We start from the raw sequence: 12,905 nt of genomic DNA, 5'->3' as shown, positions 1-12,905 counted from the left end.
GTCAATAGGAGAATTGTATTCTGATTTGGAATCCAACCCCTTGTACGGGAGAAAATATTCTTTTTTCATAACCCCACACTACTTAGTACCTGATTGTATGTTTTCTTTGATTCTTTGTTAATTTTTCTGGAAACTCTATTCGTTTTTTCCTTTCATTGTGTAGTTGAGAAGTTGATAAGGTGGCAATTATTCATATTGAATAAAACTACTAAGAAAATTTTCAAAAACCACAGATTCTATTAAAAGTAGTAGAAAGACCGGTTTCGGTTGTTACACCATTGTCAATCTCTGATAAACTTGGATAATATTAATAACTTGGAGTTTATCAGAGATTGACAATGGTGTAACAACCGAAACCTGCCTTTCTACTTTGAATGGAATCTGTGGTATTGACAATTTTTTATTATCTTTATTCAACAAGTAAGTAAAATATGTCGTATGTCTCAAATTTACAATTTATAAATTTGACTACCATTATCAATTTTTAATACAAGAATTGCATTCGAATTTGGAATTTTTCCCCTTGTACGGAAGAAATTAATCTATTTTTGAAACCACACAATACTAGTGATTGAAGAATGCTATATTTTATTCTATTTTAATTCTTCTGGAAACTTAAACTGTTAATTTTGCTAGATTTTTCCCTTGATTATAGTGGGGTCCACGTTATAATGGCAGTGTCTGATTAGGAATGTTATTCCTATCATTCAACAAAGCGGATAGAGCTATCTCTTTTTCGATTTGCTCTGTTGCCAGATCGTCTTTTAACATTAATTAATTAACAAAATATTTCATCTTAATTATGAAAATTATTATGAAATTAATCTATCTATATAAATAAAAAGCCTCAAATTTTGACATTAGACAACTTTTTTATGTGTGCACCGAATTTGATGATTTTTTCAGTTGTGTTCGTTATGTTCAGGACCAGGTTTATGGCCTATCAAATTTATAATCCGACTTCAGGACTCTTTCCTACGGTCCTGCAAAGTTCACATGTAATACTTATGGGAGAAGATTTGTGAGCTGGCCACACACAGAAATAAAAATCAGCTGTTATAATCATTGCGTCATCCAACAGCCCAACAGCCGTCGGTAGATCTGTTTTACTTTCCTTGCCCTATCTATTACCATAATATGTAAGAAAAGTATTGCTTTCCGAAAAAAACTAAGGTACCCAATTTTTAAATTTCTATACGTTTCAAGGTCCCCTGAGTCCAAAAAAGTGGTTTTTGGATATTGGTCTGTGTGTGTGTGTGTGTATGTGCGTATGTGTACACGATATCTCATCTCCAAATTAACGGAATGTCATGAAATTTGGAACTTAAGTTCCTTACACTATAAGGATCCGACAGGAACAATTTCGATCAAATGCAATTCAAGATGGCGGGCTAAAATTTCGAAAATGTTGTCAAAAACAGGGGTTTTCGCGATTTTCTCGAAAACGGCTCCAACGATTTTGATCAAATTTATACCTAAAATAGTCATTTATAAGCTCTATCAACTGCCATAAGTCCCATACCTGTAAAAATTTCAGGAGCTCCGCCCCATCAATGCAAGGTGTTATTCTAGATTTCAATTAACAGGCTCCAGATACAATTTAAACAAAAAATTTCAAGTGAAAAAGATTGAGCATAAAAATCTCTACAATTAATGTTCAGTAATATTTTCACCTAAAATTGAAAATAAGCTCGAAATTCGAGAAAATGTGATTATTCAATTGCAAACTGTTGATTCTATTAAATCATTCACTATGAAGAGATAGCAGACCTCGTATGTCTACAGCGTTATTGTCCTGTCACCAGCTGGCTAAGATATTTGAATAGTAGACTTGAAATGCGCGTGAACACTTGCGTCAGGTGATCAATTTTCATAACGGCAAGGAATGTTTTGTGAGTGCGCCACACCAGATTTTTTAAAAGATTCCAAATACATAATGAAATTATGTATACTATAATTATAAGCCATATACTATAATTATACTAGTCCTAGTATACACCTAAGGCTGTTTTTTGCTCCTGTGAACTGCTGCTCTCTGAAAAAATGTCTGTTATCTCCTGCCTAGCAAACCTTTTCAGAACTTTATTGCTGTTATCCGAGCAATCCATGTCCCAAATGCACTTTCTTTTCGCCACTTCATCGATAAACAATTATTTAGTGTCAAAGGATCTTAGGCTTACTTACATATTTCTACTATGAACTACTTGAAACTAAACTGAACTAGATACTACTATGAACTATGATCCTCTACAAACTAACTAAACTGAACTTACTAACTAACTGAACTGAAAATTGTAATAGAATAAATTTTTATTGAACTGAAATTGTAATAGAATGTGCACTATGTGGACTGCTCTGCTCGAAACCGCTCGGTTGACTGAAGACATGTGTACGCTCTCATGCCTGCTCTAGTATATCGAGCCGCCCGTCAACCGAGCGACAACCGAGCGGTTGGACTGGAGACTACAACCGCCGCGATTCGCCGGCGACTACTCAAACCGAGTGATGCATGTGTACGGCACCATATGAATAGACTTGAACTTTTGCTTATACTTCTGAAATATGGAGCATTTGCTTCATTTTCTATGAATAAACGTAAGCAAAACCTTTTGCTCATGCTCATCAAAAAAATAGTTTGAGCATTTTGCTCAAAAGTAAAAGCTTCTGCTCAAAATTGTATGAATAAGCTAGAGCATTTGCTCAACTTTTGAAGCAAATGCTTCAAAAAAGGTGAGTCTAGTCTAGAGCAGCTTATCACCTTTTGCTCATAGTAAAATAGCTCAACTAATTCGTATGAATAATACCAGATACGATCACAACCAATAGTTGAGAACTATAAAACTCTTTTTAGATTCAACCACGTTATATATCACCATTATCCCTACAAAAGAATAAATACAAAAGATAGCCATCACATAATAGGAAATAGGCATTTAAGAAGATGAGAGTGTAGACGATTATAAGAAGGCTATTGATATTATAAGAATAATGCTGAAGATTATTAAAGAGATGGCATTTCTTCACGCTATTATTTCAAAATTCTAAACTCAACTAATCTAAAACTCTATTCATAAATAGAAAACAGAGCAGACGACGCAAACACAAGCGGTGCACCCTACTTGCATATTTAGCGCTTCCGTGAGCTATAAAAACAAACTAAGGTTACAAAAGCGAATCAGCTGGTGAAAAATCTCTAAAATACGTGAGCATTTGCTCCAGAGTTCAGGAGCATAAGGTAAGAGTATAAGTTAGAGCTTATTCATATAAAGATGAGCAAATGCTTTTGCTTCTACCTTTTGCTCATGAGCAAAACCTTATGCTCCATGCTCTTGCTCATGAGCATTTGCTCTGGTTTTAATAATATGGGCCCATGTGTTTCCCCATACCTGGCAACTTGATCAACCGCCGTAAATCGCTGTCATGTGAACAGGCTCTAAGGGATTGGTTCCAGTGTACATCCAACGACCTATTCAGAGCAGCTGTGAATAAAATAGAAATCGCCATCATGATAGCCAACCTCCGCCATGGAGACGGAAGTGTGTTGAAGAAGGAGATAGTGTGTTTGTGGTATGTTAGTGAATGTGTTTGTGTGTTTGCAGGGCATACTCGTTCCACGTGAGCGCCGAGGGTCAAATGCAGCCGGTGCCGTTCCCGCCGGATGCGCTGATTGGTCCGGGCATTCCACGGCATGCGCGCCAAATCAACACCCTGTCTCACGGCGAGGTGGTCTGCGCCGTCACCATCTCCAACCCCACCAAGTACGTCTACACCGGCGGCAAGGGATGCGTCAAGGTGTGGGACATCAGTCAACCCGGCTCCAAGTCGCCTGTCTCGCAGCTCGACTGTCTGGTAAATAATCATACCTAACCTAACAGTTAAACACACCTAACCTAACAAATGATCACACCTAACCTAACCAAGTTTGTCTACCAGCGGCAAAGGATGCGTGAAGGTCTGGGACATCAGTCAACCCGGCTCCAAGTCGCCTGTCTCGCAGCTTGACTGTCTGGTAAATAATCATACCTAACCTAACAGTTAAACACACCTAACCTAACAAATGATCACACCCAACCTAACCAAGTTTGTCTACCAGCGGCAAAGGATGCGTGAAGGTCTGGGACATCAGTCAACCCGGCTCCAAGTCGCCTGTCTCGCAGCTCGACTGTCTGGTAACTAATCATACCTAACCTAACAGTTAACTACACCTAACCTAACTAATAATCACATCCAATCCAAATCCGCCTACACATTTCAAGACCAGACTTGAGATGGTCCAAAGCCGAGTCCACACTGAACAAATGTTTGACATACATGTTCGGCAAACATGTTTGTTGAGGGGCTCAGGGACAAACATTTTTAAAAGTTTGGACAATCATTGTTTGTAAAAAAAATTACTGGTTTTTCAAAACATTTCCAGAGTTTGTTGTGAAATATAAAAGCTTCAGTGCTTACAAATATTTTCTTTTGTGACGTGTCCACACTGGTCACGGGCAAATATTGTTTGTCAAAAATAATAAAATTTGCACAACTTGTTTCAACAAACATGTTTGTCGATCATTTGTTCAGTGTGGACCCGACTTCAGGTTTGGTCTTGTAGTGTGTAGGGCTGTCTGTATAAAATATAGACCGATTAATGATTTTTAGACCGTCTGCCGATATGCCGGATTTGACCAAAGACCACAGACGGTCTATTACCGTCTGTTTTGGTCGGGTCTTGTAGTGTGTAGCGCTGTCTTTAAACGGCAGACGGTCTTAAGTAGTTCGTCGATCTTGGTAGAAAAATTAAATCAAAAGTAAAAATTAAATATTTCTGGCAAACTGACAACATTGCAAAGCTAGAGAGAGATAGCACTATTCGCTCTGTTGCATGATAGACAAGGATAGCATCACTATTGTCAATCGTTCACTGCCATTATAACGTGGACCTCACTGTAGAACAGAGAATACACTGCAATTACATTTTGCAATTATCACTGTAACATTTTGATGATCCTCATTACCGTATTCCTACAAGAAATTTAACAGTATGCCGCAGACAGCTCATATACGGTAATGTGCATCCCGGAATGTGAGTGTGAGCGCTGTTATCAGGTCTGGCTGCAACTGTCTACAACGTTGATGGAAAGATACATTTTCAAGATGTTTGATGTTTTTGAACGGGTGGTATTATAGTCAATTGTCTACTAATGTTGATAGAAAGATACATTTTCAAGATGTTCGATGTTTTTGAACGGGTAGTATTATAGTCCACTTGACAGCTGATTTATGATGATAATTGTTCTAAAGTCAGATTTTTACGGTAATATTGGCGTTCAAAGGAGACTCCTTTTCCTTTTGTATTATCCTTAAAATGCAAAATTTCAAAAAACCGTATACATACGTCGATGCGAAATTCAAAGAGGAACATACCTGTCAAATTTCATGAAAATCTATTGCTGGGTTTCGCTGTAAATGCGGAACATGAAAACATAAACATAAAAAGAAATGCAAAACCGTCGACTTGAATCTTAGACCTCACTTCGCTCGGTCAATTAAATGACATCCTTTGGTACTTGTTGCTGGCACTCTAAATTAGATTTTACTGCCAACGCCAATTAAAAATTCAAGTTTAAGTTTTTACTGCATTTCTTTATGAAGTATTTGTTTTATTTATGATTGTTAACTCTATGATTGGCAAATAAATGATAGAATAAATGAGAACTGTTGGTGTTCGAATGCAGTGTATACAGATTATAAATAAATTAATTGATAATTATCTGTATTCAGTTTCTTCTATTTTATAAAAGATTTAACATAAATTGAAATAAATGATTTTCATCTTTGTTTTTAACCCTTGAAAATAATATGTTCTTAAAGAAGCGCATGACTTGTGTTGTTGCAGCAACGTGACAATTACATTCGGTCGGTGAAGCTGTTGCCCGACGGCCGCACCCTGATTGTTGGCGGCGAGGCAAGCAACCTGTCCATCTGGGACCTGGCGTCGCCGACGCCCCGCATCAAGGCCGAACTCACTTCGAGTGCCCCCGCCTGCTATGCGCTGGCCATCAGTCCTGACTCAAAGGTAACATAACCTCAACTAGTTTGCCAAAAATAGTGACCCCCTGGGTTGGAGAACTCGCTCACGAACTGTTTCATCGTAATCTTTGAAACCAGCACCTTTTAATAAAACAGAATTTGTGAAAATAATTATGGAAACAGCTGAATATCTCTTCCATAAGAATAATTTGACAGTAGGTTTCGTTGGTAATCTCGTCAATTTCCTTCCAAACTCGTCAATTGGCTCTGCCCCACTCTGTATTGATAGTAATGCAACGCATGTTTAGTAGTAATGTAGAGTAAATATTGATGTTGTGGATCTTCTTCCTGATTGAAGAGACTTGATTTGTAATTAAGTGGATTTTTTGAAAGTATCTCAAATATCTGAATGAAGCTCAAGGAAACTTAAGGGAGCGATTTCGGATTCTCTACAAATTAATAAATACATCGTCACGGTCTTGGGTCCTCCTGCTCTTTTTTAGCACTTTCTTTCCATTCGAGTACTTTATCTTTATTTGATTATTCTTCAGAAATGGTGACAAACACAGCAAGGGAGTGCAATACTTTGTAGGTTTCACCATAGAGTAACAATAGCGTGAGTAGATATCCCATGGTATAGGGCGTTTATGTTGCAACTTTTAATGTTAACTCAAGCCGATTACTGTCGATTTTTACTGTTTTGTTGGGGTGAGAGTGTATGAACGGCACAATATGAGAGACTACCAGCGTCACACAGCTTCACGGGAAAGAACTACGTGAACTATCGGCTTGAGATAACAGTAAAAGTTGCGACACAAACGCCCTACACCGACGCAAACGCCCTACACCATGGGATGTCTACTTACGCTATGTATTGTTTATCTATGGTTGCACTCTATCATTCTAGCATATGTTAACTTACATTATATTTATTATTTCTCTTGTTACTTATTCACTCTCTATTTACTTTCATTTTGTTATTAGCTTGCTTCTAGAAACTCTCCTCCATTCACAGACGTATAGTCTTCTTGGGGGATTCCACTTATCAATGTTGTTATTTCAATTTTTGTTTACTTCAATTTTAAAACAAAATCTAATGTAATTTATCTTTATTTATTTAATCATTTAGAATTACACAACTTACAGGAAAGTGCCACAGGCTTACGCCCAAAATGGTTCCAATTGTAATTTATACAACAGTCCAAATGTTGCTAGGCTATGTGTCACTTCAGCATTCTTTAATAGTACACTCAATTATCCACAATTCAATCACACAAAAACCATTTTTAAATTAAAAATATACTTATTATTTTATCATATAATATATATCCATATGTACTCATAGGCCAATACAAAATCAAAGAGTCAATAAATTGTTTGGCCTATGTAGCCGGGAGACATTGATGTGTCCGGCCTGCAAAATCTGAGCTTCAAATTGAGAATTCAAAATCCACTGATAATGTAATGCACAATAACACTTTCATTAATTTTGAAGTTGGAATACATTCGTAATCTTGCCTTTTGAAATTCCTTCATGAAAAATTCACTTCCAAAAAAACGTTTTGTTCCTAAACCTTTAGAAGTATTTGATAAACACATATAAGATAGATATTAAATTTTGTTAAAAAACTGGGAATTTAAAAATTTCAACTCTGTTGCTAATATTACAGAATACAGACAATGAAATCCCTGTACCACTCTTTAATACATTCTCATCTGGCATTCGGACTTGCTATCTATGGAAGTACAACCAAAAGTAACCTTGACAAGATACTATTACAACAAAAAAGAGCTCTCAGAATAATAATGAAGTTAAAAAGATTAGACTCAGTAAAACTCGTTTTTCCACAGTTTGGAATCTTAACAAACTATGGGCAATATATTTTTGACGTAGTCATGCACTTTAAAAAATACTCGTCAAGAGGATCACGAAACGAAACACATGGCTACAACACCAGATTTGGAAGGATCGAGGAGAGGCATAGATTGGATTTCTTTAAGAAAAAAAAACATTTTTTATGGGAGGGAAATTTTTCAATATACTTCCTAGAGAGTTGAAAGAAATAGAGGAGGTTGAATACCTACAAAAAAAATTGAAGGAATATTTGGTGGGACTATCCCTATACTCTTTGCAGGAGTATGTCAATTTGACTGCAAGATTTTAGAATCTTGTTTTTTATCAAAATTTGTGACTTCTTTATGTGTAAAGGATGATTTTATACGATATTTATAATTCTTTGAACAATTAATTACGACATAGCAGTCAGGTATATATATAAATAAAAGCTATTAGCTTCTACTTACATTAGTGTAGCGCTTTCGGATACTAGTTCCTTCATCAACACTGGCTGTCACTTCCGTTGTTGAATACATATGGTTAGTAAGCAGCGTGGGTTGCTGCTTATTTGCTGCTTACTAACTCAAAGCAACTGGGTTGCTGCTTATTAATTCAAAAATTCCCGCCACTCCCACAACCCACGCTGCTTACTAACCATATGTATTCAACAACGGAAGTGACAGCCAGTGTTGATGAAGGAACTAGTGTCCGAAAGCGCTACACTAATGTAAGTAGAAGCTAATAGCTTTTATTTATATAAATACCTGACTGCTATGTCGTAATTAATTGTTCAAAGTGATTATTTAACAAGCAGTTCGTAATGGAATCAAACATTGAAGAGTAATAATTCTTGTTGTAATTTGACACTGTTGAGATGTATTTTGTGCATTTTGATGAATAAAGAAATTTTCAATTCAATTCAATTATTTTATTGTAACTGAATTATATTGTACAAATTTGTAATTCCATGTGGAAATAAATTGGATTGAATTGAAACTTCAGTTTAGTAGTAATGTTGGAAAATAAGATTAGTACTCTATAGGGTGTTGTTGTATGCAGGGTGTGCTTCAGCTGTTGTTCGGATGGCAACATAGCCGTGTGGGACCTGCAGAACCAGACGCTTGTGCGACAGTTCCAAGGCCACACTGACGGTGCGTCATGCATTGACATCAGCGCTGATGGCACCAAGCTGTGGACGGGCGGCCTCGACAACACTGTGCGCTCCTGGGATCTGAGGGAGGGCCGTCAGTTGCAACAGCACGACTTCTCTTCACAGGTAAACATAAATTTTGCTCAGAAGTGTATTTCTGATTCATAATCAAATTTGAAATATCAAATATAATATTTTGTACAGAAATGTGCCAGGGGTGAATAGGGAAGCATAGGCGTCGTCCGATGAGCGATCAGGGAAAAAGTAGTCCACTGAGTGTTCAGGATCCATCCATTTTGAGACCATTCTGAGTCCATCCATTGTTCAGGATAACAATAAGGATAGGCAAACGCTGTGAATGGGAGGACATGGATGTCATTAAGGCTGTGCAAAGGCTAAACATAATTTCTACTGGTGATATTTCTCAATGTTTTTCGATTTGTATATCATCAAGCTATCAAAATGAAAAAGTTTTCTCAGGAAAACATTTTTTTCCGATCATTACTTTTTGAGATATGAGCGCCTAAACTTTAAATTTTTGGGACAGAACATTTCAAATTCGGTAGGAGATAACTCCATCAAATTTAGAGGATAAATTCTTCATGGTATTGTTGATTGAATATACAAAAATTCTCTGAAAATATCAATTTTTGAGGAAGTTATTCAATTTACTAAAAATAACTTTTTGTTGAGTTATTTTTGGTCATTTTTTTGTAAAATGAATAACTTTCTCAAAAAATGATCTTTTCAGAGAATTTTTGTTTTATATAATCAACAATACCATGAAGAATTTATCCTCTGAATTTCATGGAGTTATCTCCTACCAAATTTGAAATGTTCTGTCCCAAAAATTCAAACATTAGAAACTTTATTTTTAGCCTTTGCACAGCCTTAAAAAGGAATCATTTGTTAAAGAATATTTCTATCCAATGAACAATTTACATAATGTTGAAAAATTCGATTCGGGTATTATTACTGGTGATAGTGGAAACATTCGGCTCGGGTATTATCAATTTTTCAAAATGAAAAAAATCTCTGGAAATTTTATCTGATAATTAATTTTTGGGATTTGAGCGCCTAGAGTTCAAATGCAGATTTTGAGCTCTGTTAGTTGATAGAATATATTATGTGATTAAAATATGAGAGTCATTTCGCTTTTATATACTAACCATAACGATTGTAGAATGGCATAAACTTGAAATTTGTGATTGCTTGTAGATGTAGATTACTACAGATGTGAAGTTGATCTTCAATCCTCTTGATATCTTTGCGGTACTTATCTATTTGATTGATAAAACTTGTTGGAATTGTAAATTTTTTTATATAAATATATTATAAATAGGCTATAATGAAGATGAATTTGAACTGTTCAAAGCTGAAAGCTGTTCGATGTTTGCTTAACAACTGATTCCTTTCTATGGGAGGTGGTAGGTACTGATTGAATCATCATCAGAGTATACACATTCGTTTGTGGCCTTCCTCCGTCACTGTCTCTGATGATTAATGACACCCAAGTCCTCCCATTCTTAACGTCCGCCTATCCTTATTGTTATTCTAAACAATGGATCGACCAGTGGACTGCTAACCTCCAAAATCTCTCATTAGACGTAACCCGCTTTGTTTGGTAGTGTTTAGGAAGAGGGTGGACAGGTGTCTGTACCAGATTGGTTGGAAAGCTTCAGAAGAACTACTACAATCTCGTTATGCTTGGTGACCAACACGACTTCAACGTTTCCGGACAATTGATTGGTATTCATTTTATCATTGATATTACCGGTTTGACTGTTTTGCCTGTCTGGTAAATGTTTTTTCTTTCTCTCTTCTGAGATTTTCTGGAATCCCTGCCACTGCGGTCTTCAATTAAGTTTTTGACGTGACAACGTCTTATAAATTGGTTTGCCGGGTGACACTTCAAGAAACTGCGTTACGTTCCCACGTTATGCGCTCACAATGAGAGCGAGTGAGAGCGTTCGTTTCGGTTCACGGTCGTATGGAAAGAGCACGAATAGGAGCAGTGGCGAGCAACGCAGCAGCAACCCGAAGGCATTCACCTGGAGAGAGAGTGAAACGGAGCAGTCAACCTGGGCAGGCGCCGCAAGCAATCTCCTGCGCCACTACTTCCCAGGCTGGCAACGCTCTTCGTACCATACGAATGAAAATTCACATTAAAATTATTATTTTACCACTCAAAGTCGTTGTCACATAAAACTTTCGCCCGTATACCGACTTTACAGGCAACCATGCATTTTTTTTCCATTGATTCTATTAATCTGCGTATTAAAGCTGCGTACAGATATACGCGCCTCCAACCCGCTCCGCGCAAGCTCCGCCCTCATTCCGCCATCGCTCTGCAATTGCTCCGCCCCGCTCTGCATTCGCACCGATCATGAACGTTACGGGAGATGTTAGCTCTTCTCGCGTTCCACTCTTGCTCCCCGGTCGATCATCAATCGCTCTGCTCGAGTGACGTTCGGTTGCGGAGCAGAGCGAAAGTCTGTACGCACCTTAAGGTATACTTACTACTCCATTAAAATATATATCAGCACAATGATCTATTCTATAATAAACATTTTAATAATTGATCTACATTATGATTGTATTCTCTATGATTTTACTTCCAACATCTATAAGCAGATCAAGCTGGAACTCCCCCCCCCCCCTACAAACACATAGATGGATATGGATATGGATCATGTTTTTGGAAAATAGATAAATTGAAATGAAATAGAACTAACCGAGCCTAACCTAACCTAACCTAACCAAACGATCATCCTAGATAGCACCATAGAGAAACAATAGCGTAAGTAGATATCCCATGGTATAGGGAATTTATGTCGCAACTTTTACTGTTATCTCAAGCCGATTACTGTCGATTATTGTAAATTTTTACTGTTTCGTTGGGGTGAGAGTGTAGGAACGGCACAATATAAGAGACTACCAGCGTCACACATCTGCATGGGAAAGAACTACGTGAACTATCGGCTTGGGATAACATTGTTAAAGTTGCGACATAAACGCCCTATACCATGGGATATATACTTACGCTATCGTTTCTCTATGATAGCACCATGCTGTGGATGAGCAGCCTTGAACGGTTTTTGGGTGTGTATGTTCAATGATTACTTTCAACAATTTACTTGAAAATTTATGTTCAACGATTACTTTCGTTTGCTTTCAACAATTTACTTGAAAATTTATGTTTAACGATTGTAAAATATTGTAAAAATAGTAAGTTAGTTTATTCAAGTAAGTTACAATACATTCTGATTTATACACGAATCTACAATAAATTTCAGTACAACAGCTAATTATGCAACAAATTTTACATATTCAATATTTAAATTTCACATATGATTACTTTCGTTTGCTTTCAACAATTTACTTGAAAATTTATGTTCAACGATTACTTTCGTTTGCTTTCAACAATTTACTTGAAAATTCATGTTCAACGATTACTTTCGTTTGTTTCAATTTCTAACACATTTACTATTTACTGATGGTGGAAATGATGATTTTGCAGATCTTCTCGCTGGGCTACTGCCCGACAGGCGAGTGGCTGGCGGTGGGCATGGAGAATAGCAATGTGGAAGTGCTGCACGCGCACAAGCCTGACAAGTACCAGCTGCACCTGCATGAGTCGTGTGTGCTCTCTCTGCGATTCGCCGCTTGTGGCAAGTGGTTTGTCTCCACCGGCAAGGACAACCTGCTCAACGCCTGGCGAACGCCCTATGGTGCCAGCATATTCCAGGTAAATTAGTAAAAAATCTGGTGTGGTACACTCACACACTTTCCTTGCTCATTGAACTGTAAGCCTCATTCTCAAACGACAATAATTTAGGGGAATAACATAATGACGATTGGCGGCAACATATTTGCAACTACGATCAGACTACTTTATATGTG

General features: G+C 37.2%; 1 protein-coding gene across 1 annotated transcript in view; it reads left to right on the top strand.

The window, feature by feature from the left end:
• The window catches only part of LOC111044466 (transducin-like enhancer protein 4), a 202,902-nt gene that overhangs the window by 182,829 nt on the left and 7,168 nt on the right, over window positions 1-12,905 (top strand). The window contains 4 exon segments of the mRNA XM_039435578.1: window positions 3,600-3,849; window positions 5,882-6,061; window positions 8,913-9,128; window positions 12,523-12,750. Coding sequence (XP_039291512.1) covers window positions 3,600-3,849; window positions 5,882-6,061; window positions 8,913-9,128; window positions 12,523-12,750 — 874 coding nt within the window.

This window comes from Nilaparvata lugens, chromosome 9, assembly GCF_014356525.2.
Source record: "Nilaparvata lugens isolate BPH chromosome 9, ASM1435652v1, whole genome shotgun sequence".
NCBI lineage: Eukaryota > Metazoa > Arthropoda > Insecta > Hemiptera > Delphacidae > Nilaparvata > Nilaparvata lugens.
Note: the sequence above shows the minus strand (reverse complement) of the source record. Positions and strands in the feature narration are given on the sequence as shown.